Source organism: Callospermophilus lateralis, chromosome 8 (assembly GCF_048772815.1).
Source record: "Callospermophilus lateralis isolate mCalLat2 chromosome 8, mCalLat2.hap1, whole genome shotgun sequence".
NCBI lineage: Eukaryota > Metazoa > Chordata > Mammalia > Rodentia > Sciuridae > Callospermophilus > Callospermophilus lateralis.
In genome coordinates, this window is record NC_135312.1 from 139,456,172 (window position 1) to 139,483,733 (window position 27,562).

Genomic DNA, 27,562 nt, shown 5'->3' on the forward strand with positions numbered 1-27,562 from the left:
TCCACCCGCAAATCACATTTCTCACCGTTAGAAACGTACTTTAAAGTTCATTTCACTGAAATTACATTTATCAATGATGAAATACAGCACAGAACTTACGGAAAATGCTACAGACAATTCAATACTCTACATTGTTCTCGCCCCTTTCTAACACTGAAAGGCAACAGGGATGAAGATGTCTAAAATCTTATATCAACACTTTAAGGATGGTGAATAATTAATTTAACTTAATCAAAACTATCTTTGATAAAGTAATAGCTAATTCCTAAGGTGGAGATAAATCATATGTTTCAGATTTTTTTTTTTTTTGGTAGCTGAGATTGAACTCAGGGGCACTTGGCCACTGAGCCACATTCCACCCCTATTTTGTATTTTATTTAGAGACAGGGTCTCACTGAGTTGCTTAGCACCTCACTTTTGCTGAGGCTGGCTTTGAACTCATGATCAACCTGCCTCAGCCTCCCAAACCACTGGGATTATAGGCGTGGGCCACCGCACCTGGCTATGCTGCAAATTATTTGTTTCATGATTTTTCCTATGAATTTTTCCTATGAATTCATAGAACTGAACTAGAGAGGAATGGTTAGTAGATGTAGTTATCAAATCTCAGCTCCACTGCTTTGAGCAGATTACTTAATGTCAACCTCAAATTTTCTCATTTGTAAGATATAGCAGTTCCCCCTCATCCACGGTTTCAGTTACCCATGGTTGACGTCAGTCTGGAAACACTGACTAGAACATTCCTAAAACAAATGACCTGTGAGTTCTAAACCGCACCCCCGAGTGAGCAGCGTGAAGACCCCGGGCCGGCCTGCCCAGTCTGCTCAGCCTCAGAGCCTCAGTGCCCGCAGCACTCAGGTCTGCCTCGGTGCAGGTACCCGTGGGCTCTGAAGCTCAGCAGTGATGCTCCAGCCATGCAGAAGCTCGGCAAGGTGCTGCCCACGGGAGGGAGAGCAGGACGCCTCCTTCAGGGAAATCAGACAGTCTGAGGTTGCCATGATCTAGGCTCCTCTGCACAATCTCGAAGGAAACAGAAAGTCGAGCTGGTTCTGCTGTCGCATCTCTAACAAAGTCACAGCCACGGTGGCATGACAAGCGCCTGGGATATGCAAGAGAAGCGCAGTGCGTGGGGGGAGAGCTTGGTGCTCTCCGAGGTTCTGGGCACTCACTGGGTGTGATCCTGTACCCTCCTGCCCTGGCCGTGAGGGACCACTGTGCCCCTCCTCACAAGAAGACCATGTCAGAACAGTGACGTGCTGCTCCTGGCACCTTGCAGGCCCGCCGCCCACGGGTACAAACCCTCCGGTGAGTCCCACTGTTCCAGGGGAGAAAGGCAGATCTATGTCTTCCTGATGAAGGAAGAATCCCTACACCACGGGCATCCACCAGGAAAGGGCTTGGCACTCCCAAGCGTCAGCATTACCTTTTCACCAAATGACTTTTTACTTGCAGATGTGATCCTGGGTGGAGCTCATGGGATTTACAGCCTGCTTCCAAGTCCTTATGTTCTCTTCTAAAATCTGGGTTGAGAGGGGGAAAAAGAGGAAAACAAAATCATTTAAATGGTCTTGTAGAAATTACCCCATTTATTTACTTATTTAATATTTATTTTTTAGTTTTAGGTGAACACAATATCTTTATTTTTATGTGGTGCTGAGGATCGAACCTGTGCCTCGCGCATGCCAGGCGAGTGCGCTACCACTTGAGCCACATCCCCAGCCCTATCCCATTTATACTTAGGTCAAGTTTTTGTGTAAACCAGGCAATTCTCTTCTAATTTAAAAACAAACAAAAATGAATTCTTGGAGACTTAACTGAAGACATCACCCCTTCTCTGAACTAAGTCCTTTATGCAATATCAGTGATCCCTGCGCTGCAGGGTATTCCTGCTGGGTCACGGGGGACTCTGTTCCCTTACAGGATCTTTACTGAGAAAGTGCCGACGGTCAGCTTGGCACCACTGTGAGCAGAATACCCAACAAGAGCAGCTCAGCAGGAGGGAGGCTCCTTGTCGCACCCTCCCGGACATTCAGTCCTTCTCGGCCAGTGCACGGCTCTGCGCCCCTCTGCACCCAGGCGAGGCAGTGGGCCTCAGAAGAAGGGTGTGATGGGGCAGCACTGCTCCCCTCAGGGAGATGGCCCCACGACCCCCCTACAGCCGTGCCCCACCTGCCGACGGCCACCACCCCGTGGGTCAACGCTGGCCTGCACTGATCAGGCGACAGCTCTCACAGCCCCTTTCTCCTCTGAGCATCCCTGCACCCGCAGGCGCTCTGGGGAGGCCTCCTACCCACCCAACAGTGCCGAGGGGAACCTGCGAGTGAGGCCAGGTGACCTGGGTCACTATGAATCCTCTAACTATGGGCTGGGAGCTTTAAGCAAGCCTCTTCCTCATTCACAATCGGTTTCCTCCTTTATGGAACGGATAATGACACACTTTAACTGCTTCACAGGATTCTCGGGAGGGTCAGTGAATTACAGGGTGGGACGGAGCTATGACCACACAGATACCCCAGCACCCAGGAGCTACTAGTCACGAGCTGTCCATGGGTTGCGTGTGGGTCACCGCGCACCGAAGCCTAGTGGATAGAGACATCTGGTGTCTGGGAATGACCAGTAAACATTTTCTTTGGTCATTTCCCCAGACACACAGTGAGTCTCTATCCTGCTCTGCCAAGACCCACACAGCACCTGAAACGGGTATTATCATTGTCAAGTCGGACGCCATCAAAGATGCCTGTCAATCAACGGGATCTCCTGACTAACGCCAATCCTGGAGTTCAGCCAGTCCCCTGACCGACTCCCATGGGGCAAGGGACCCTAAAATCCCTTTTCCTGTCCCAAGCTCTTCCCTTCCTGCCATGAGCCCCATTAAATCCCACACGGTTTCTCCTCAGGCCCTTCTCCTGACCACTCTGTCGGTCTGATTGAATTCCAACCAGGGATGAGTCTCAAAGGAAGCCTCCTTCAGTGATCTTTTTAAATCTGCCTCCTTTGGTCGCTGCCCCCCTTGCCTGTCTCACAGGTGTGACGGCCAAGACGCCAATCAACCTGCTGACTGCAAGACCTCACAAGCTTGGATGCAGCAGCTTCCATCAACCCTAGGAGCTCTCTTTCCTTAGTCTAGTTCCAGCTGAAGCCAGAATCAGTCGTACAGACAGGAAAATCAAGTCAGCTCAGGTGAGTCAGGCCGATTTTGCGGAGGGGTTGAAATGTCATTCCTTCAGGGCCCTTCCTCCCCCCCCCACCCCACCCCCCCACCCCCGCCCCCTCCAGCCTGTAGCTAAGGCAGCCTGTCCCAGGAATGGCCCCTCCCTACAGGGAACAGAAGGTGGTCAGGTGTCCTGGGCTGCTCCACCCTGCCCTTCCCCTTTCGGCCCACCTGTTTCTCACCTTTGGCCTTCCCACTGGGCCTTCCTGGGCCTAGTCACGTATGCAGGAAGGAGAAAGATCAGGGAGAAGGGGCAGGAGAAGAAAGGAAGCCTAGGACAAACAAAAGGGCGAACACCTGGCCTCCTGGGACACCAGGACACCAGCCATGGCCCTTCTCCCTCCCTGGAGAAGTCTGCTTCCCCTTTTTAAATAAACCCTGCTCTCCATGCTCGCCTCCGCTGCTTCTCTAAAGTCAGACTCCAACACGGGAGTCACAGCTCTCGGGTGGCTGGGAGCATCAGGGGCTCCGCTTTTGTTGATGCTTTCTGACTCTGTGTTTTGTTCCTCTCTAATCATTTCAGACTTCTAAGTTTCCAGGCGGCTTACACCTTTCTTGGCAGGAAGAAGAACCCCCCACGAGACGCTGGCAGTGGCCCCTGTTAGTCCATGTTTCTTAACATCGACAGCGACCTTATGAGGGAGCCTAGAAGTCTCGCAGATGAGGAATCAGAGGCTTAGCCAGGCTAAGGAGCGACCCAAGGAACCATATCTGCATGGAGGCACGCCAAACCCTGAGGCCCCAGCTCTCATGTGCAACAGGCACCAAACCAGTTAGACATTAGTTTCAATAAAGTCACAAGAGAATCATATGCCATCGGACTCGTGGATCCAAGCCTGGTAGGCCGTGAGGTTTCAGATTCAGAACCCATCATTTCACCTGCTGCCTCCTTTTTAACCACAGCTACTAGGACCAGGGCCTCCCACAGGAGCCACCCTGCTGCTGTTGCCCTTGCAGGACACAGAGGAGGGTCCACAGAAGGCCTCTGACACTGTCAATGCCCAGAGAAAAACACTACCCACATCAAGATCTTGCTCTACAAAATAGTACTTCAAAACAGCTCTCAAAAAAATGATTTTAACACATCTAAATGAAATAATTTCCTTGTCATAGGTGAAGTAGATCCAACCAATTACACTTGTGGAAACTAAGGACTGTTCCATAGGGTACAGATGAAGGGAGCGGAAACATCTGGATTTTTTAGGAGTTTCACCTACTAGTGTGATAGTAGGAGCAAATGTGACTCCATTTTGTTTTATGGTTTCATCCTGTAAAACCACCATGGCAAGTAGAAGGGTCAGGCCTGGGGCAGGATTTCTTTTCCTTTTCTTATAGAAACCTTTAAGAACACGGAACTACCTAATGGGGCATTGTTCTGTAACTAGGTAATGGGGCTGTTTCTGTAACTGGGGTGACTGGGCTGTGATTGGTTAGGCTTCCCTCCGCTTGACTGCACTCTCCCGCTTCTGTAACCTGGCTGGCTTGCATTGTTCTCTTGATGCTGTTCTTGAGTTCTTGTATAATCTGACCATACTCTTTCTCTCCCCTTTAATGTATACTGAGTATTTAAGTGCATATGCTCTGTCTTGAAGACCTGAAGTTCTTTCTTTGAAATCTAATCTGTTGGTGATGGTTTAATTTAACGTATTATATCTTTCATTTCTAGGAGTTTTGATTGGTTTCTTTTCAGTATCTCTATTTATTGAAATGTTCTTTCATCTCCTTTATTTTCTCTCTTCATTAATTACTTAGATCTTCTTTTAGTTCATTAAGCATTTCAATAATCAGTTTTTAAAATTACCTTTCTCTGGAATTTCATCCACTTCCAATATCTGTGGGATCCTTTGTTGGGGGATTGTGAATTTGGGGGAAAGATTTGTTTTCCTGTTTCCATGTTTTCAGAGGTCTTGGGCTTGTGCAATCATTAAAATGGAGTCTCTTCATCTTTTATATGCTTTTACTTTTGTGTGTGTTTCTCTCTTTTGTTCTGGGACTTCCCTCTGTGTATGATATATGAGTAGATGTCCAGGGATGTAACATAAGTACCCGCTCTGGCTGCTCCTCATTGGAGCCTGGTTGTTGGTGTGGAGCAATCACCTTCAGTTGAACTTCTCTTGGTGAGCTTGAAAATACAGTTCCTTAAGCAAAGTAGGCAAGGAGTGAACTGTGACACTGGCATCATGCAGAGACAGTGATGTACATCTCATTGTTAAGTCACATATCAGATGGTCAAACAGTGACATTGGCCCAGAGTAGGAAAGAATATGTGGGTGAAACAAGTGGGTGAAAAATTAGTAGGGGTAAAGAAAGTAAGAAGAGAAAACTTGTAACTGAGAAGGCACAATTGAAGAAATTGTCATTGGTGGTTTATTCCTCCTAGGAAGTCACATGCAGGTCTTCTGCTGAGGGCAAGGCTAAGAGGTCACAGAATGATCAAAGACACAACTCTTGTTATGAATGCAGAAGAAACTAATTGAGACAGAAGTCCTGCCTGGCAGAGCCGATGACTAGCTGGCACTAGAAATCAGGGATGTATAGGAAAAGTGTGAATGACCTTTCTGTTGGCAAAAGAATATCAACAATTGAATCCAGAATATAAATAAACCAATAAGGGGCTCCAATTGGAGAGAAAATAGAGAAACACCTGACTGACAATCTCAGTGTGATGGAGGGAGAAAGTGAAGGAGATGAGAGGGTGGAAAGCTCCTATTGGGAATGGTGTGTCAGATTCACAATCAAAGCGCTAGAATGGGAGAGCTCACAGGCCGCAGCCTTGGTCTACGTGAATAAAGCACAGACATAAAGGTACCAAACAGGTAGGGTAAGAGATATGAGGCCAGCATGGCAGGTAACTTATCCATGTGGACTTTTGTCACCAGGAATATGGCAGAGCAGAGAGGATGACTGTGAGCCAGAGTTCTCAGTGAAAGATGGCCAATGAGGCTGGGTAGGGATGGATGGTGGATAATGATAGACAGGGTTGGATGGTAGATAATGATAGGTGGGGGGTGGTGAACAGGTAGTGATAGTGGGGTGAATGGTGGATAATGATAGACAGGGTTGGATGGTAGATAATGATAGGTGGGGGTGGTGAACAGGTAGTGATAGTGGGATGAATGGTGGATAATGACAGACAGGGTTGGATGGTAGATAATGATAGGTGGGGGTGGTGAACAGGTAGTGATAGTGGGATGAATGGTGGATAATGACAGACAGGGTTGGATGGTAGATAATGATAGGTGGGGGGTGGTGAACAGGTATTGATAGTGGGGTGGATGGTGGATAATGATAGACAGGGTTGGATGGTGGATAATGATAGGTGGGGGGTGGTGAACAGGTAGTGATAGTGGGGTGGATGGTGGATAATGATAGACAGGGTTGGATGGTAGATAATGATAGGTGGGGGGTGGTGAACAGGTAGTGATAGTGGGGTGGATGGTGGATAATGATAGACAGGGTTGGATGGTGGATAATGATAGGTGGGGGGTGGTGAACAGGTAGTGATAGTGGGATGAATGGTGGATAATGGTAGACAGGGTTGGATGGTGGTTAATGATAGGTGGGGGGTGGTGAACAGGTAGTGATAGTGGGATGAATGGTGGATAATGATAGACAGGGTTGGATGGTGGATAATGATAGGTGGGGGTGGTGAACAGGTAGTGATAGTGGGGTGGATGGTGGATAATGGTAGACAGGGTTGGATGGTGGATAATGATAGGTGGGGGGTGGTGAACAGGTATTGATAGTGGGGTGGATGGTGGATAATGATAGACAGGGTTGGATGGTGGATAATGATAGGTGGGGGGTGGTGAACAGGTAGTGATAGTGGGGTGGATGGTGAATAATGATAGACAGGGTTGGATGGTGGATAATGATAGGTGGGGGGTGGTGAACAGGTAGTGATAGTGGGGTGGATGGTGGATAATGATAGACAGGGTTGGATGGTGGATAATGATAGGTGGGGGGTGGTGAACAGGTAGTGATAGTGGGATGGATGGTGGATAATGGTAGACAGGGTTGGATGGTGGATAATGATAGGTGGGGGGTGGTGAACAGGTAGTGATAGTGGGATGGATGGTGGATAATGATAGACAGGGTTGAATGGTGGATAATGATAGGTGGGGGGTGGTGAACAGGTAGTGATAGTGGGGTGGATGGTGGATAATGATAGACAGGGTTGGATGGTGGATAATGATAGGTGGGGGGTGGTGAACAGGTAGTGATAGTGGGGTGGATGGTGGATAATGATAGACAGGGTTGGATGGTGGATAATGATAGGTGGGGGGTGGTGAACAGGTAGTGATAGTGGGGTGGATGGTGGATAATGATAGACAGGGTTGGATGGTGGATAATGATAGGTGGGGGGTGGTGAACAGGTAGTGATAGTGGGGTGGATGGTGGATAATGATAGACAGGGTTGGATGGTGGATAATGATAGATGGGGGGTGGTGAACAGGTAGTGATAGTGGGGTGGATGGTGGATAATGATAGACAGGGTTGGACGGTAGATAATGATAGATGGGGGGTGGTGAACAGGTAGTGATAGTGGGGTGGATGGTGGATAATGATAGACAGGGTTGGGTAGCAGATAATGACAGATGGGGTGATGATAGGTAGTGATAGTCGGGGTGGATGGCAGATAATGCTGGACAGAGGTGGATGATAGATAATGAGAGATAACAGTGGTATGTCACAATGTTATCTGATGGTATCCAATGGTCAATAACAGTGTGAGATAGGCTGGCAGGTGATACAGCCAAATGGAAGTGGTCTCAAAGAAAAAGGTTTGTTTTTTTTTTAATAGGAAGAAACATAATGGTTTGGGTATGACAGTGGAAAGCTATAATAATTCAAAGCCCTATTTTCTACATGGTATTAGGAAGAAGACAAGCAGCTTCCTGTCATATTGCTTGAAGGGATTCCACTATTGTTGGGTAGACTCTCTATTTAGAGTCTAGGAAATTTATTATGTCTAGATCTTGGAGGATATGATACTGAATGGAAAGGAATGAGGAGCCATTTGCAAGCCATGCTAAGGGTTAGGGTTTGTACTTTCCTGGGAGAAATGAGATAGAAGTCAACAACCGAGAAGGGGCCACAAACCTTTCAGGAAAGACCATCTAATAGGACACATGGGAATCCTCTCAATGGCTATCTGTCATCACTGAGAGTCGGGAAGCCATGCGACCTCTACAGGACAGATACCTCTGTGTGTTGCTGTGCTGTTGGAGTCTTTTTGAAAGAAAACCAGTCAATCATTTATGACATCTAAGATTTAATTAAAAAGACCTTGATATTGCTCAAACTTAGAAACTAGTTATTAAAGAGAAAGAAGTAAACTTTGTTGGCCAACCTCAGAATGCCCCACCTTCCCGTTCACCACGTGGGTCTGGCAGGAGACGACTCGAGGCTTTCCTGCTGCTCTTTCTCTCTGTCCCTCCAATCCTCCTCTTAGACACCTCCATTCCTCTTCCTGTATCACCATGTGGCAGGTGGGAGCAGCTCTGGAATGCCCCACGAGGCTTGCTTCCCTCCAGTCACTCACGCTGTTATGATTGTCACAAAAGCCAACTGCACAAGTGCTTGAAGCCTCCCAACTCGCTGCTGTGGACACAACTCTCTGCTGGGATGCACATCGCCTCGCCAACATCTCCACCAAGCAGAGTCTCTCCTGGGATGCAGGTCAGAGCCTGCCAGTGTCCTGCCTGGAGGCCTGCCAGCCCACCCAGGGAACTGCAGCGCCCGCCCAGCCAGCCTGGTTCCCCAGAGCCCCTGCTGTCCCCCATGACACCCGAATGTGCGAGCCAGCTGGTGTGTGCCAACATACGGCCCTCTGCAAGCACGGGAGGGCTCCCTGACCTGCTGCTTCCTAAGATGCTCTCTCCTCATCCTTCCATCCTTCTCCTTCTTGTAGGTCAAGGCACCTGAAATTCTTTCCACTAGAAACTCATTTTAAAAGAGAGGCTAAAATATCTCACATGCACTGTGGGAAGTTCAAGCACTGCTATGGCTCCAGGCAGCACGAGAGGGGCCTAAGCAGAATCCACTGGCATGGGCTGAGCAGAGCCCACACCTGCACAGGCTGCAGAGGTGATGTGACAGCGCACTGTGAAAACATGCAGTGCTCACTCACTGGGCAACACTATGGACTCCACTTCTCCACCCACAAGCACTCTAACACTAAAGCTGCGTAACGTCTCAGAAAACATAAAAGAGACACTCGCGAGGCTACTTGACTTTGTGGTCTCCTGCTGCCCCCAGGGGACTTCCAGTCCAGAAAGACTGATTCCAGGGCTGAGGCTGGGGCTCAGCAGTAGAGCATTGTCTCACACATGAGAGACCCTGGGTTTGATCCTTAGCACCACATAAAAATAAATAAGTAAAATAAAGGTATTAATAAAAGACTGATTCCAGAAATGGCTAATGACAGCAGACTTACTTGCAGTGAAATAAAAAAACACTGGATGACACAGTCACTCAGAAGCACGTCTGCCTCATGAAGACAGCCAGTGATTGGCACATGGTCACTCAGAAGTGCATCTGCCTCACGGGGACGACAGTGATTGACACACGGTCACAGAACTGTGTCTGCTCATGGGGACAGAGTGGCTGGGGAGGTGCAGGCCAGGACCAGCAGGCAGAGCTGCCATCTGCAGGGTGTAGCCCGAGCAGCAAGATCCTGCCTTTCTGTGAGACTGGGAGACTGCATCAGAGCTGCACCCGGGAGGCCGTCACATGGACGGTTGCTGCCTTTGAAGTGGCACCCCCTTTCTCTACTGAAAAGTCTTAACTGGGCCTCTCCAGAAATCTTCGCCCAGCTGATGTTAGGACTGTCAGCAAAAGAGCCCAATGTAGACAACCTTCCTATTTTCGTGTCCCCCTGTTTACTTGGCCACTGGCCGAGAAGATACCAGCACTCCAGGTGCTGGACACCCCCTTACTAGTTTTCACAAACATATTCAGTATAGTTCTTTGAAGAAGTGTGCAAAGAAGGCCTCTGGCCTTGAGCTGGGCTTCACAGAGATGTCTGCATTTCTAAGATAAGTTACAAATGGGCTCCATGGTAACAGCTGGCAGGGGGAGGAGAGAGAGGGGAGAAGAGGCTCCCCCCTTCTCAGGTGTGGTCCTTGAAGGGTTAACTTGCCCAAAACAGTGAAAGAAAAAGCTGCTTTTATGTGAACTTCTGCAGACTGTGAACTTCTGAGCCCCTCCCCTTACACGCTGGGTATAAAACTCTGAAACTACCTCAACTCGGGGTTCAGGGGATTGATTGATTACAGCAAAAGCTGTGCCCTCTGAGCCTGGCTGCAGCCAAATAAAACTGTTTCCTGATATCTTCGGTACCTGGCCTCATTTGTCCCTACAACACCTTGACCACGGGCTTCCTCTGATAATATCCATATGGTGAAAGCACAATGATTTAAGGAGTCATCGTGCTCAACCTGGGAAAACTCCGCCACAGAAACAGTAGGGAGGGCTAAGGCGCGACCTTCGCCACACACCGTTCACAGCTGTTTGCTTCTGTGGAAAGCCTACCCCTCCTAAGTTCTGAGCCTTGAGGCATGTCCCCTGCAGCTCAGGCAGTGCTGTGCCCACGTCCCTTGGTGTCTCCCAAGGCAATCCCACAGCTGCCAGCATTCCAGGATCCGTTCCCAGCCCACAGGCCACCCACGCAGACGCCCACCACTGCTCACCTGTTCCCAGTCTCAGCTCGTCCTGAAGCTGCCACCAACCTTCTCCCCATGTTCCCTTACCCTAACTGGAGCTGCTGCCGCCGCCCCTGGCTGGCCTTCAGGCGGCCATGAACCTGCACTTTCTGCCCTCCCCTGATGCCCAGGCTGCCTGTGAGACTCGCCAGGGGGCGTGAGCGGAAGAGTGTCATTCCTGGACGGGAGCTGGCTCTCCACACGGCACCTCCTCCACCTGCCCCCATGAGCCTGGACCCAGTGCTGCCCAGGAAGCCACACCACACCAAGGACGGTCAACACCTGAGCTCTCCAGTAGCCTCACAGCGTGCCTGACCCAGCTGCCGACTCACCCACCCGATCCTCCGCCTGCAGCAGCCGTTCCTGCTCCTGCTCTGACAGCCTTCGACCCGCCCTGCCGGCTCACTCCTGGCCCACTCCTGGCCTCCCCGTCCCCCGGCCTGCTGCCCATGCCTGCCCTCTTTATCCTTATTCCGGGGGAGGCCTGGACACTCTGCCTGTCTCACACGCCTGCTCTTCTGAAAAGCGGGGGAGGGTGAATCAGAAAGACCACAGCCCTTAGCCACAGCCCTGACCAGAGGGTCAGGAGCTTCCCCTTGGCAAACACAGAGACCTGCCCTCGGGGAGGGCTGAGGTGGCACAGGCTGCTCAGGGCATCCCTGCCATGGCCAGTCCAGCTGGGAGATGGGCCAGGACCAGCAAGGCTCCCAGGGCCCTCACCCAGGAGCCAGTGCAGCGGCCACCAGGGAAGAGTGGAGCGATCATGCCTGAGCCAGCTGCTTGGGAGGCACAGAGGTGCTGACAAGCAGAGCCAGGAAGCCGCCGGCGGGACACTGGGTCACCAACTGCAGAGACTGAGAGCCAGAGCCACACCTGGGCCGCAGGTGTGGAGACCACAGCGACAGACCACGTGTGTGCAAGAAGGCCGAGCCTCCCTTTTGCTCCTATTACAACGTGATACATAAACTTTAAAAAAAATGCATCACTGATATTTCAAACTTATTTTAAAATGGTTTTTATAACCATATAGGGTTTTCTTTCAGGTACATGGTGACAGAAAACACTAACTGATCATGTCTTACTGCAACTCTCACGGACTAGACAGCACTCGCCTTCTGCGTGGCGTCTGCTCTGACGGGAGGTACAGGCCGCACGCTCCGCCTGTGGGCTGCTCATGGTGATCTGGCCACTGGAAAACAAGACACGGTGGGACATGGGTTACTGTGGACCCTGGTTTGACCTAAAGGAAGGGAAGGAAGGAGCACGGTGAAGTCCCGTCCCCGCGCTACGTCAGGCCCAGGGTGCTCCATCCAACCCACACTCAGCAGGCGCCAAGGCTGGTCACCCTCAGCCTCCAGCAGGAGACGGGGCGCGGAAGCAGACTCAGGAGACAGGCTGCACGTCCCCTCCTCCCACCCATCTGGCCACCTCTCCTGAGAGGTCTAATAAAATCACTCCCCATGCAAAGCTTCCTTGACTCTTTACAGAAATGATTCTTTTAATAAAACACAAGCTGCTGAATTCTATGAAACCCAGGCGCCGGGCAGAGCTGCGTCCTGTCACAGTGGTAAGGAGACGACTCTTCCAGAACCAGTCTGTGACAGCAAGAACAGCCCAGCTCTGAGCTGTGTTAGAGATAACAAGGCTCGCAGACTTCAGAATTAAAGCTTCGACTTAATAACCCAGGGAGCTGGGGGTGTGGCTCAGTGGCAGAGCGCTCGCCCAACATGTGTGAGGCACTGGGTTCGATCCTCAGCATCACAAAAATAAATAGATAAATAAAGGTATCCATCTATAACTAAACCCCACCCCCAAACAAAAATAACCCAGGCAAGACCCACAGAAGAAACTCACAGGGAACAGGGATGGAAGCACTGGTACATTTCCATAAAATAAACAGTTCTTATTTCTGGAGTCAGTAACTACCTACCAAAGCCCGGGGTCCTCAGTGTGCAAGAAGAGCCAAGCCACGTTCTCTATGCTCAGCTGCTGTTATGCTTAACTGACCCCCAACAAATGGCCTCACATCACGGACAGAAGAGGGTGGAGGGAGCCCCCGGGTCTGTTACCTGCAAGTCCCTGCTTCAGCAGCACCACTGGCCACTGCTGGGCCACCCCCGTCGGCAGCTAGAGCGTCCAGGCTGGCAGACCCGTTGCTGACGTGGTCGCTGCTTTCATACCCAGACTCGGTCCTCTGCACCTGCCAGCCGTCACCAGGAACCCCACGCTCCACAGGGCCTGCCCTGCTCTCTGCTCCCTTCCCGCCAGAGTCCAGGGAGCTTCTGCTTCCCGCCTCCAGCTTCCCTTCATCCTCGTAGATGGTCACCAGCCCTTTCTGCTTTGTGCTCTGCTTGGACCAACTGCCACAGGTCTGCTCCTGGCCCCCCTGGGGTCCATGGCTGATGTCCGCCTTGCGCCGTGGGCTGTGCTGCCTCTTCCCACTGTCACTGAAAACACTGTCCACATTCAGGGCCTCCCTCAGGGGCCTCCACCCTCGGCCCCGGCTCCGGCTCCGGCCACCATGTCTGTCCCGAGAGCTCTGGCTGCTGCCTGGGCCACACCCAGCACCGCTGACCTTGCTGGCTGTTCTCTCTCCTGGAACAGGCGCCTGGGACTTGCTGGGACTCGCTGTCTGCCCAGCAGCTGGACTCTGAGAGGCCACTCGCTCCTGTCTACAGGGCTCCTTCCCTTGACTGTGGCAGAGCTGAGCGCTGCCCTGTCGCCTGAAGTCACTGGAGGCAGGTGGTGACCCCGGCTTGACATGTGAGAGCTCCTCATCAGACATACCTTAAAAAGTGACCACAGTCAAAGACATGGACGGACCCCCACAGCAGTGCTGCAGTCACAAGCTGAGGCCTTCAACAAGAAATGCTAGGTGGCCACCAGGAGGTGGAGGTCAGGCACAATCTGCCGTGAGGTTAAAGGCTTCACCAGTGCTCACTCATGCTTACTGAGAAGCACTTACAGAAGAGATGGACTTTAAAAATGGCCACAAGGGCTGGGGTTGTGGCTCAGGGGTAGAGCGCTCACCTAGCACGTGTGAGGCCCTGGGTTCAACCCTCAGCACCACATAAAAATAAATAAATAAAGCGAAGGTATTGTGTCCTTCTACAACTAAAAAACAACTATAAACTAAAAAAAAAAAAGCCCAAGGCGGATCACAAAGAAGTTTTTTTAAAAAAAATATCTCACAATCAACAAAAGTCCTAATACTTTCCATCTCACACATTGCAAAGCCCCAAACATCTGGCAAGCTGCTGATGCTGCTGCTGTGAGCAGAGATGGTGCTCAGGCCAGTGTGCAGGCCATGGGGTCCAGGGGGCAGTGCAGCTGTGGCCGCCCACCAGGCCGGGCAGAGCTGCCATGGCGACTCCCCAGGTGCCACACTCAGTGACCAGCACACAAGCGGCAGGAGAGCACCTGTGTGCGTCTGTCAGCACGCCCTGGACTCACCTCTGTGCCGGGCCGTGGCCTTCCTCTGTGCCTGCTCCAGAGCTTTCCACTGGCCAGAAAGCAAGCTTCTCTGCTGGATGGCTCTCAGAGCACACTCTCTGGAGAGGTCTTTGACCTTGTCCCTTTGATCACCATGGCTCAGCTTAACTGCAAAAGGAGCATTCCTACAGTGACCGGCCATTTTCAAACTGTTCAACAAAGTAGACATTCAGCTAAAATCGCTGATCCTATATTTGAAACAACCACCTCAAGTACACAATGAACTCATTTTTGGCCTAACTACACACTTGCTGACTTCTCCTGACCCCTGGAGACAGTTTCTTTCAACACTTCTTAGAGAGACCCTGGAGTGAGTGAAAAGAGAAAAGAAACGTGCCATCAAAATAATAAGGACACAGGTGACCGCCTGGCCCCCCGCTTGTGAGCACAGCTCTGCAGGTCTTGCTCTCTGAATTTTTTGAAATGGGCAGAGTCACTATTTCAGTTAAGGAAATGGAGCCCTGAGAAATCAGAAGCGAGTCCACATTCATACAGCTCGAGAACAGAGCGTGGCCAAGCTTGGCTGCTTCAGCACAAGCACAGGGGCTAACGGAGGTGCCCTAGGAGAACCAAAGGACACGAAGACCACACCATCCTGTCCACGGAGAAAGGGCTGGGGGGAACCCGGGCTGTGCTGTGGGTAAGGGCTCCCGGGGCCACCCACGGAGGACTCCAGGTGCCCCCTTCCTAGCTGAAGGGCCACAGGCACCGGCCGACATGATTTCATCAGCATGTTTAGAAGCTGCTCCTAAGTCCCCCTGAACGCCCACATGATTCGGTTCCTATTTCTAAATCCTAACTACACATAGTACAGCAGCAGCAGCAGCAGCTTGCCAGACGTTTTACTTGGGACGAAAATTGCAAGACGTGCCTTGTGGGAATCAAAATCATGGATGTCGACAAGCGGGAGTGAACACAGGCAGAGTGACGCGCCCCTCGCCCCTCGGCTGCCCTCGCCAACAGCACCTGAGAGCCTGGCACGCCACTGTCTGGGCCTGGGCCTGAGGAGGGCCGTCACAGCTGTCCAGCAACTTGCCAGTCTTAGCTGGCCCCAGCCTGGAGTCTACCCGCCAGTCTCTCCCGGGCCAGGAAGGCCAGCTGAGCACCAGGCACATGTCTCAGGAACTCGGTGAGAAGGACGGGGGAAAGCAGAGGCGAGGGGCCACCACATCCGTACCTGCTCCTCTCCCTCCGCTTGCCTGAACGGGGCTCCGGTTAAATGACGACACCTCACTCTGGGGGTTCTGACCTCCTCTCAGGTCTCCGGGACCAGGACCGGGGCACTCACTTTCTTTGCAACTATCTGACTTACGAATTGTAGACTTTTCACATCCTTAAAAAGAGAAACAAAAATGTATCATTTTCTTCCTTTGCATTAGGAGAAAAGATGCTGGCATCACTTTTTTGGGGGGTGGGTACCAGGGACTGAGAACCAGGTACCACCACTGAGCCACATCCCCAGCCCTATTTTGTATTTTATTTAGGTAGCTTACTACCTCACTTTTGCTTAGGCTGGCTTTGAACTCGTGATCCTCCTGCTCAGCCTCCTGAGCCACTGGGATACAGAGATGCACCCCCGTGCCCAGCTGCCTGCTCACTCCTGCAGACACTGTTAGCACTGAGGGCAGAACTACTTCACACTTCTCTGCTCCACACTCTGAAGGGCCCTAGGCCCAGTCTACCAAGTCACCAGAAAGCTCAATATTTACCACTAGGCGGCGCCACCAGCAAGGCAGCCTAGGCACCCGTGACCAGGATAGCAGGTGATCCTCCAGGTGCCCTGGGGCCACTGATGATGGTGGGTGACCCTACAGTTGCCCTGGGGCCACTCAAGGGAGTATGGGTGACCCTACAAGTGCCTAGGGCCACTGACAGGAGATGGTGGGTGACACTACAGGTGTTCAGGGGCCACTGATGGGGGAAGGTAGGTGACCTAGAGCCACTAATGGATGGTGGGTGACCCCTAGGTACTCCAGAGCCACCACAGGGTAGTAACCCCTAAATGTGCTCTGGGACCAATGACACACAAAGGCTCCTTCTAAAGCTACAAAGGGCTGCATGTGGCCAGTGGCAGAGCCCTGCCTGGCACGTAAGGCCCTGGGTTCCGGCCCTAGCACTGTAAATAAGAATAGTAAAATTGAACAGAGCACACTAGAAGGTCCTGAACCCCATTACTGAAACTCAATTTCCAAGTTATTCTCCCCGCCACCCTGCCTCTCCATACACACACACACACACGCACTGGGGACTGAAGCCAGGGATGGTCTACCAATGAGCCTCATCCACAGCCTCCACCTGCCGTTTTTAATTTTATATTGACTACAGAACCTTGCTAAGTTGCTGAGGCTGGCTTGAACCCACAGTCCTCCTGCCTCGGCCTTCTGAGTAGCTGGGGTCATAAAAGTGGTCACTATACCCGGGCTCAATGTTCACTTATATCCAGTGTAAATATTCCTAGTTGATTCTGATAATAGAAAAACACCAAAAAGTTTTTTAAAAGAATTACCCATATTTTCTGCAACAGATTTGTAATGTGACCAGGTGACCACCTGCCCGAGAGCATCTTCAGTGGAAACTGCCGTGCCGTCCGGGTTGGCATAAAACAAGAGCAGTGGCTGGAAGTGACCCCGGGTGCATTTGGAGACCACGTCTTTCCACCTAGCTCCAACCTTTGCAGAGCGCAAGGGACAGAAACAAAAGGAAAGCCCTGGTCAGCGAGTGCATGGAGCAGGAGTGGACGAGCATCTCCAGAGCACTGCAGGCCTTCCGAGCCAGCAGCCTGGCATACCAACCAGCATCCTTCAGGGACGACACACAGAGGGTGTCATCCTGTTCCTCTGGAATTTGACGGGATGACTCGATAGGCTTTCTATCTGAAGAGGTGTTATTAAAGTTTAAATAAAGATTTCCATGTAAGTGGCTGATTTTTTTTTTTTAATCATTGTTGCTGTATCTCTTTTATTTCCTGGATGGGAAATAAAATACATCCTCAAGTATATGGAATATAAATAACATTTTCAGGGTTGACTGGCACCCTAGCATGTGTGACACTGTAAGTTAGGCTGTCTGACTTTTGACAAGGATTCAAGGTCACTCGGTGGAGAAACAGAAGCAGGTCTGCTCCACAAACGGGGCTGGAAGCTGGACAGCCAGCCAGGGAAGAAGAGCTCTGGCCCACTGCCCCAAGGAAAACCAACTCCAACTACAAAGCGTCCAGAAAAAAATAACGAGAAAATCTTTTCAACATGTGGACAGCAAAGATTAGAACCAAATGAACCGTACAAGAAAACTGTAACAAAATGGACTTTGTTAAAATTAATTAATAACTTCTGCTCTTGCAAAGACATACTGCTAAGCTTTAAAATAAGCAATAAAAATCTAATAAAGAACTGGTGTAGAGAATAAAGAATTTCTCCAGCTTATTAGTAAGAAGACAATCCAACTGGAAATGATTTTTACCAACAGCCTTAACACTTTTCTAATACCTGATTAGTGTAGATTTTGATCAACAGCCTTGGTATTTTCCAATACTTGATTAGCACAGATCAGTGCCCCTACCCAGTAGCTATACAAGCCCCTAGACTAGTGCACTTCAGTGGTAATCTGCTGTCAGATGTCCCCCTCGGGCCCAGCAAGGCTTTTTTCTTCTCACTTTAAATAAATCCTTTCTTTCATTGTCTATAGATTTCATTCTTTGAATTCTATGAGACACGAATCCAAAAAGAAACTGGTGATAGACTACTGGGGTCTGCTTCAATCCCAACAGGCACAGCCCAACACTGTCGTGGAGAAGAATCCGGCTCTGCTGGCTGTAGCCGGTGGAGCTGGCGCCAGCAGGCATTTCCTGCTGTGACTAGCTGCCAACACCAAAGAGCTTTCTCAGCTCAGAGGCCTGGGGCTTGTGCAGACTCGCTCGCCCGCAGAGGCAGAGAATCTGGTTTCATCTCAAACCCGGTTTCACTGTTACTTCATGTAATAATTCCATCATTTCGTGTAGTTATATCATTTATTCCTAAAAAGAACTATCAAAATAGCTCTCCCAGCGAGTGAAGGCCTCACCTCCTTCACATTCGCATCATCAAAGAACACCCACTTGGAGCTCTTGGTGTGGAAGGCGAAGGCGCAGTAGTGCCGGCTGGCGTAGCAGATCAGGCCCACCAGGTGCAGCTCACTGCTCCGGGCGCTCTCGTCCGTGACCCTGTAGAATAGCTGTTGAGAAACGGTCGGCAGGTTCACCACTGAGTCCCAAGACTCACGAGTCTGTGAAGACTGCGCTCATCAAGTGCAGGAGGTTTGTGCAGCGCCAGCACAGGGCCAGCCCTAACAGACCGTGAGCTCCATCACACTCCCCGCAGACCACACACGTGAACAGACGTTAAAGTATTTCCTGAAGTACACCTATCTGAAATCTTAACTGTGACATAAACCAGCTACAATATATTAAGAGAATAATAGTGAAGCATAAGAGAGCAGTGTAACAGGTGGATCTTACGTCATTTTTTTTTAAAGAGAGAGAGAGAGAATTTTTAATATTTATTTTTTAGTTATTTTTTGTTTGTACGTGGTGCTGAGGATCGAACCCGGGCCGCACGCATGCCAGGCGAGCACGCTACCGCTTGACCCACATCCCCAGCCCTGAATCTTATATCTTAAGCCTTTTCCAGGTACACACTGACTACGGATGAAGTCATACTGTCCCTGTCATTCAGGGCAAAAGGCATGACGGAGTTTGGTCTGCACTGAAAGCCCTTCTGAGCTTTGTGAGAAAAACATCCCCTCACCTGAGCCAACTAGATCTGTCTGTGCCACACCACCCAGAAATACAGTGTTTTCTTTAAAAGAATCTAGGTTCTAAAAAGCAAAACTATGTGTATCACAACACATGAAGGTGTTTAGAGGAATTTAAGATAAAAGGGAAAAGAAGGAACACAGGTACACTACCCCAGGAAGATAGAGGTGTGTTGCTAGGTTCCGGACGACGTCCTCAGTCAGGTCAGAATGCTCTGAGTCCCAGACCAAACCGATCGTGACAATCTCTGGGCAGTTCATTAAAACACGGCGGATTTTTATTTTTTGGCCACAATTACTCTAAAGAAAAACACAAAAGGCAAGTTTTGAAATTATGCAATTTACGTTATATAAAGACCATCTGAACTCATTTTTTTCCCTGAGAAATTGCTAATCTCTTCTAATAACTGATTAAAAAGGCAGTTTACTTCAAATCAAAATATTCTTTGGTGTTTTTGTAGATGTGTTAAAACAAGAATGTAGCCTAAAGAAAGCAGGTAAAAGCTAGTACCAATATTAGATGAGAAAAGAATATCATTTATCATGTCTATTCCAAGAAAGAAGAGAAACCTCTTTAAACGCAAGTGCTAAATCCCAGAACCTCCAAAAAAATTGAATGGCATGTGCTGCTTTAAATCTCTTGACCACAATACAAGTTTTTAAAAGAAACAGAGCTAGGACAGATGGCTCCTGTGTGGAGCCAGCATGCGACTTGCACCCTCAGCTGACCCTGCACGGGGCCCACACCCAGACCCTGCTCACAGGGCACTTCCTGTAGTCGCCGGCTGTGTTGGCTGCTTGCAGCAGTTCCGCAAACATTTCAGGCCTGAAGCGTTCGTGCCTCTCCAGCATTCTCTCAACTTCATTGCTACAAAAAAAAGCAGCAGTCCCAATGTGGCCTGTGGACTGAAAACAGATCAGTACGTCGCAGCTGCTTCCCTACCTCACCAGGGCCCAGCCTGGACAATCAACCTCACGTGAATCTCCATGCGGTGGAAACTGCAGCAGGTGCGTGATGAAAAGCCAGGTCAGGTGGGCATGGGCATGAAGTCGGCCCCCCACAGGGGCCAGACGTGGGACCTGAGGCACCCCAGGTAAGCACTGGAGCCCACACTGGCCCCAACAGGAGAGCAAGACCTCAGGACAGGCTCTGGGCCTCAGCCCCAGAGACAAGGGCACCAACTGCACAGGACCTCAGCAGAAGGCAGAGTCACCACCTGCTGGCTGTGGCTCCCTGGAGAGGCTGGTCACACCGACGGAGCCCACAGGCCCCCCATGTGGGTAAGGGTGTCGCCACTCACCTCCCCAGAATCACTCCTCACATGGGGTGGTGAGCACCAGAACAGCTCTCTAACATGCTCAGAGGGACGCGAAGGCAGCACTGTCCACCTGCTCTCCATCCCAGAGTCCTGTTCTGCACAGCCAACAGCTCACGGGGCTTGAGGGCATCAGTGCCCTCCAGGAGCAAGGCTGGACCTCAGAGCCGGAGGGAGGGACCTCCAGCGCCCTCCAGGAGCACGTCTGGACCTCGGAGCAGTGGCCCACCACACACTCCTGAGGTCGCTGTGCAGTGGCAGACCAGCTTTCCATCCTGACTCAAGCTCTTGCCAGATCAACCCCAGCTGCCCACTTCTGCTGCTGTTGAGATCAAAATCAACAACTCACACTCAGCCTGGCATGTGGCGAGCATCCAGTCCACGTCCACTACTCTCTCCCGACTAGAGAGGCGCTCTAAACAAGCACATGCGTAAGTGGGCTCCGAGTCTGAGCGCCAGTGGGACCACTGATGGGGTCTCCTTATCTAGCTGCTGCTTGGGGTTGTGCCCTTTTAGAAGCAGAGTGAGATTTGTAGCCTTTAGCTCCTGGTCTCTCCCCACTCCAATGCCATTCTGTTTTGTGTGCACACTGACAGTGGACTGACCACCCACTGCGACCAACCAGACCTCAGAGCCTGCTGCCCCACCAGAACTCCCAGCCCTGCTCGTGGGTGCATGTGAGACACCAAACAGGATGACCTCTGAGAGACACTGCAGAGCCGCGAGCTCAGGTAGGAGCAAAGGGCCTGTGCTCACTCTGCCAAGGTCTGGCCAGTGCCCTGACTCGTGCTACCCCTGCCACCCAGAAGCTTCTGCTTCCACGTTCTGAGTCTCTTCACTTTCCACCACACAGCACCTGGGCTCTCAAAAACTTGGGAAATGGCAGATAGTTCCCAGGGTCATCGGCCACCTCTGGGATCAGGTCTGGACCTGTGACCAGTCTTTGATCCTTAGACAAGTAGAAGAGCAGCAGGCAGAGGATGGTGGCAAGGCTGAGTCCCCAAATGCCCGGGTGACGACGCTCTGGCACCCATTTCCCTCCCTCAGGAAGGGGGTAAGACACTGTCTGCACTCCGCTGACCAGAGCTTGCCACTTTACCTCCCTTCACAGTCCCAAGACCTTGCTAGAAATATAAACAGAAATTTTGAGTAATGTTTTGTGCATGTCACCGACACACACAGGCTGAGCACCCTAATCTGAAAATCCAGAATTTGAAATGCTCCAAACTCCAATGCTTCTTGAGTAGTGACATAGTGCCACCAACAGAAAACTCCAGGCCGGACCTCACATGACAGGCACAGTTGCAGCTCAGGCACTGGAGAACACCTGTAGAACCACTCGGGCTGTGCAAGAGGTGTACGGACATGAATGGGATCTGTTGTTTAGACTGGGTCCCTCTCCCAGATGCTCACGATGTACATCAGACAGTTCAAACTCTGAAATCCAAACATCTGGTCCCACACGGTCTGGGTAGGGTAACTACCCGCAAGAGGCTGGAGGAAGCACTGAGGAGAGGTGCTCTACCCCCAGCTGCACAGCAGCCATCACTTGGACAGCAGTCCACACAGCGTGACTTACAGAATCAATACCAGGCGCTAGCAGGCACGGCTGCCAGGCTCTTACCAGAGGGCTGTGGTGGAGATGTACCGCACGAACTCCGTGAAAGGCAGAGGATCTGAAGAGGCTCCACAGCTGCGGCACACGCACTAGGGGTGACACACAGTTAGTCCATGAGTGACCAGGCGAGGGCCCCAAAGGGCAGCTGCTGCCTCACCTGCTCATACAGGGTCATGGCGAACTTCTGGTGGGCTATGCAGGACCTGGAGGTGCACATGTCTGCGTCTCTGCTCGGCACCAGGTGGAAGTGGATCCGCTCCAGGATGTTCTCCTAATTCAAAAACAGACAGTCGGGCTGCCCTTGCAGGAGCACTGCAAAACCTCACTCTTGCTGAACCGTCCAGTGTGACACGGGAGCTGGGACAGTCAGTTCCGTGTTCCTCACAAATCAACTCCCCAACACCAGGGGGAAAGTAACAGGAGAAATCTCACAAGCAAAGACCTCAAAGTCCTTCCAGAGCCAACCTGCAGTGACCCTTGGCGGCTGACCTGGATGTGATATTGGAAAACACTGCAGTCTCTGCTCCTGGTTCCCTCACCTGTAGAAACTCAGGAGCTTTTTAAAACCCTGCTTGGACCCACTGGCCAGCTGATACAGCCTGAAACACTGATGGTGGAGAGGGACACCCACTCACAGGAATCCTGAGAAACTGACCATGTCATTCACTCTCTTAACTGTACCTAGGTGAGCCCACATCTCCCTCCTCTGCCCCAAGATATCTGAAACTGTTCAATCATAGAAGCCCTGATTTCTGGACACTATGAATTTTGATGAGCATGTATGAGTAAACTTCACTTAAAAGAAAGTAAAACTAAAGTTCAGTATTGTGCAAAACATTTGTTTTAAGAAATGGGTCGAATGTAAATAAAAAACACCAGAGTGCCCGTCCCGGAGCATGCCTCTGACACAGGCGGCGGAGCAGGCAAGGCCAGGCTGGCTCCTGCCAGGACGGAGACCTGACAGCATAGGACAGCTGTGCCCAACCCCACATTCCCCAGGAACTCGGGGCACCCCCTGGAGTGCTTTGGGCAGACACTGCTTGATAAGTAGGTCTTAATTCGATCTTTGACAAAATGACAGATAAAAAAGTCCTATTTAAGGAACGTGAAATACGGCTGTTAAGGAAACATGGGAAGGAGCCGTGGGGTCTGTCCCAGGAGAGTCCAGAGTGTCTTGGACAGAAACTGGAACGAGGGAGAAGAAACGGCGACATCCGGAGCACAGGGACAGAGCTGTGACACCCCAGAGCCTCCCCGCAGAGCGTCCCAAGCCGCTTTCCCTAGGGCGGCTGTAGCCCTCGCCAGGGGATGGCCAGGGGATGGCCAGGGGATGGCCAGGGGGTGGCCGCGTGAGGGCCGGTCACTGCTGCGAGCGGCCCAGGGAGGCCCGAGGCAGGACGCGGCTTCAGAACAGAGCTCAGAGGTCTGTGTTCCAGTGGATAGAGGGCCCAGTGCTCTCACGGCCTAACACCCGCAGAACTAGAGCAGCACAATCAGTCAAAACCAAATGCTGAACAGGAAACAGGTGGACCTACAGTCACCTTGAGATGGGCCTTCCGTGGACACACTGGCAGCCCTGTCTCAGCTGCGCCTGCGGACGGTGCAGGCGACTCTGCGCGGGAGGACCTGGCGGGAGGACCCTGTAGGAAGACCCCGCGGCACTTACGAAGCACTCGGCGGCGTCGTCCATGAGGCCCAGCTGGAAGCGCTGGGCATCGCGGAAGCTCTCGGCCAGCGCGAGTCTGACGTTGTCGGAGGGCAGGGCTTTCTCCCGGCTGTGCTGGAACTGCGCGAACATCGTCTGCAAGAGGCAGCGAGGACAGCGGTGCATGGGCGCCAGTGACCCCGAGCACCGAGCGAGGTCACTAGACCTGGAGAAACTCAGGCGACACAGATCCGCACACACATCGATTACGGGGAACGCAGCACAGGCTGGCGGCTTCCACACCAAAGGTCACTGGCAGCAGAGGCACCCTGCCCACGGCCCAGCAGAAAGCACGGGAGCAGGCAGAGACGAGCTGCTCTGCGCCCACAGGCTGCCGTGCACCCTCGGTGGAACCGAACCCGCCAGCCAAGAAGAGCAGGAACTTACTTTCAAAAACGCAACAGTACATTTTGTAAGAGTCAGAAAAGAGCTCATGATTACTTTAAATACTTAAGAAAAGCCACCCCAAGTTGTCAATTTCCGGTCTTAGAGAATACTTTTAACATAAACCCAAGAAGCAGTAAAACATCATTCAAGAATGTGAAAGTGTAGGTATGACTTTAGATTTCTAATGTCTTTATTGAATTTAAGCAAAAAATAAACAAAAAAGACAAGCTTGTGAGTAAGCCGAGTTGCGGTGACCAACTCCTGGGGAAGGAGGTCGCAGAGCAGAGATCTTCAGAGGCAACCCCTGAATAAGAGCCCATCTGGTGCGGAAGCTCAGGGGTTGGTCCCTCCAGTTCTCCAGGGCCAATGCACAGTCAGGCCAGGCAAGTAATTAAAGAATCTGCTCTGGCCAGGGCTGTAGCTCAATGGTAGACTGCTTGCTTAAAATGCATGGGTCTGAGTTCCATCCCCAGCAGCATCACCAAAAAAAAAAAAAAAAAAAAAATTAACCTGTTCTCTACTGCTGAAAATTTTATTAATAGAATAAGAAACTTGAGAATAAAGACTCAAATACTATCAGGCAGCCAGGACTACAGTTACTTAAGACACTCTGACAGCTATGATCATGAGTGCTGGATCAGGCAAGCAGCACTCTGGGTTGAGGTGCTGGTCCCCCAGGCCTTCTGTGACATGCCCTCCTGCCTGCCAGTGTCCGTGGTCCCACCTGCACAGGAGCTGCCGTCCAGTCATGGCAGCAAACTGCAAATGAGCCGTCACATACAACAGTGGGACCAGGAAGGGCAGAGAGAGAAGGGAACGCAGGTGACAGCTGAGGCCTGCTTGGGCGGGGGGGGGGGGGGGGGGTTAGGGACACGGCCTTTCCTGCCCAGGGCCATCAGGCAGGCCTCACTGACAGAAGGGGACCTGGGAAAATGCACCAAGAAAGCAGCGTGTGAGCCCAGGAGCAGAGAAGGTCAGCAGGCAGTGGCCACAGTGGCCAGCCAGTGCTTGGGGGTGGGGGCATGGGACAGGGGAGGGTAGAAACTCAGTGACATAGAGAGCAGGATGCTCAGACACCCTGCAGAGTAAATAAAGCGACACCATGATCTGACGAGGCTGATTCTCTGCCTTGTAACAAGGACACCCTACCACATTTGAAAGAAGACAATATGACATGTCCTCTTGGGGCCATTTATTCAAAAAGCCTTTTCAGGAACAAGAAAATCTAAGACATGAAATTTTTTTGTTTCGTTTTTAATTTTATGTTCCTGTGTATACATGTGTGTGTCTTCATTAAGAATATTTTAGAACCTAAAAGAATAAAAAACATTTATCTTTAAAATGTGTTCATCCAATCTTAAATTCTTGGGCAAAAGATTTTCAGTTACAAAAATGAATTGTCCACAGGGCCCTGTTTCTGCCATCGTCTACCTTCTCTCCATCCCAGCCAGACAGCCTGCTTCACGTGCCACGCAGAGCGACCCCGTATCTGGCCACCCACCAGAGGTAGCCATAATTTGCATCAGGGCCTTGGAAGCCCTGCGCAACCTGAGCTCAGGCCAGGTGTTGACCACCCTCAACAAACTCTGCAAGCTTAGCCCTGAAAACGCTTGCTTTGATCGGACTCTGCAATCAGTGAATGGCTCACCCTGTCCCCCACGGACTCGCTCCTGGGGATGGTTTGAACGCAGGACCTGGGGTCACAGAAAGCGGCTCTCTCGGGTCTGCAGGTCCAGGTGGGTGACACCCAGAACACCCACCCGAGGTCTCCTCAGAGGCTCGGCTTCCTCACAGCATGGTGCCTGCCTCCCAAGAACGCGACCCCAACAGATAGCAGGGCGGGGGCTGTGGGGAGTCAGTCAGCAGCCTGGCCCTGCTCCAGGAGGCACTCTGGGCAGGAAGGAGCAGAAACACCGCAGAGGTGTCTGCAAGCCCACTTGACCACAAACTCTCATTGCCAAGGACTGACCAAATATGTCAACTATCAAAGTTAAATTTTTGGAGAAATAATTGATAATAATTTTTCATATCTATTAAAATGTTACCTTCAGTGCACAAAATATGCAGGCTTCTCCCTGACAAACATGTCCAGTCAGAACCCGTAAGCTTCGTCGGAATATGTCCAACTGCCATAAGACCTGAAGAACAGGGTGGAGGAGAAGGAGCAGTGAGACTTTGCTCACAATGAAAAACTTGGATATTTGGAGAGTTGCAAAAGGTTGATAAGTAGCTTCTTTATCTCCGTACATAAACAGAGGTGCACAGCCACTGAACAGCAGCAAGTATAAGACCCACTGTGCGCACACAGAAGATGGAGCGGAACACGCTCACTGACTCACGGAGAACTCACTACCGGTCAAGACCTAATATGAACAAGCAGCGCAGGGTGCTAAGAGGAAGACCCGGCAGCGGCCTGGATGAGGAAGTGGGGGCGACACCTGGAACAACTGCACTCTGGGGAGGAAATACAGTAGACCCTAACGCCAGGTGGACCCAGGGGAGGTGGGCCTGCAGAGGCCGGGCAGAGGTGACCAGAAGCATGGTGGGCACACGCACAGAACGTCACCTACGTTTTCAACTGCTCACTAACTAAAGGAACATTTCAGGATTTCCCTTTGAAGGTCGCCTTCTCTCTCTCCACGCTTTTCATTGGTGTACTTTAGTTGTGCACCCACTGGGATCTGTTGTTACATACTGTACCTGCACACAGAATAACAATACCACCGGCTAATATTCCTCCCCAGCACCTGCCCCTCACCTCCCACCTCCTACCTTTGATTTTCATGAGCGTCTCTTTCCCCCATCTTTCTTTTCTTTTAGCTTTCACATATGAGAGAACATATACAGCCGCTGGCCCTTCTGAATTTAACTTATTTCACTTAAACACAATGGTCTCAAGTTCCTCCCATTTTCCTGAAAATGACATAATTTCACTCAATGGATAAATAAAACTCCATCGTGTATTTTCACATTTTCTTTACCCGTTTATCCACTGATGGACACCTAGGCTGGTTCCATAGTTGGGCTACCATGAAATGTGCTGCTACACTGTGTGCAAATACTCTGTAGTATGACGACTTGAATTCTTTAGGATCAATACCGAGGGCAGTACAGCTGGGCCAGATGGTGGTTCCGTGACTAGTCTTTTGAGGAAGCTCCACACTGCCTTTCATAGTGGTTGAAACTAACGCCATATGATTAATCCATTTATCAATCATAAAAACTTAACTATTTTGCTAAGCCCTTGGTAATGTTTAGAAACTTCCCTTCCTGTCATCTCTCATCACACTATAAAGCAAACCACACTGAACCCACTCCGCCCACAAGGAGGTTGGGATG

The 27,562-nt window shown here is 51.0% G+C and overlaps 1 protein-coding gene across 2 annotated transcripts in view; it reads right to left on the reverse strand.

Moving 5' to 3' along the window:
- Window positions 1-27,562, reverse strand: part of Usp53 (ubiquitin specific peptidase 53) — a 58,625-nt gene that overhangs the window by 3,139 nt on the left and 27,924 nt on the right. Inside the window, exons 4-16 of one of the 2 annotated variants that reach the window (XM_076864500.2) lie at window positions 26,269-26,361; window positions 23,798-23,932; window positions 22,289-22,402; window positions 22,138-22,220; window positions 19,960-20,065; window positions 19,351-19,497; window positions 18,469-18,618; window positions 16,916-17,078; window positions 15,587-15,742; window positions 14,371-14,517; window positions 12,987-13,704; window positions 12,030-12,106; window positions 1,424-1,520 (exon numbers count right to left, since the gene is read on the reverse strand). In XM_076864500.2, the coding sequence (XP_076720615.1) occupies window positions 1,424-1,520; window positions 12,030-12,106; window positions 12,987-13,704; window positions 14,371-14,517; window positions 15,587-15,742; window positions 16,916-17,078; window positions 18,469-18,618; window positions 19,351-19,497; window positions 19,960-20,065; window positions 22,138-22,220; window positions 22,289-22,402; window positions 23,798-23,932; window positions 26,269-26,361 (2,186 nt within the window). Of the gene's footprint in view, window positions 1-1,423; window positions 1,521-11,999; window positions 12,107-12,986; window positions 13,705-14,370; window positions 14,518-15,586; window positions 15,743-16,915; window positions 17,079-18,468; window positions 18,619-19,350; window positions 19,498-19,959; window positions 20,066-22,137; window positions 22,221-22,288; window positions 22,403-23,797; window positions 23,933-26,268; window positions 26,362-27,562 lie in introns of both variants that reach the window. The other variant, XM_076864499.2, reaches the window with a different exon arrangement.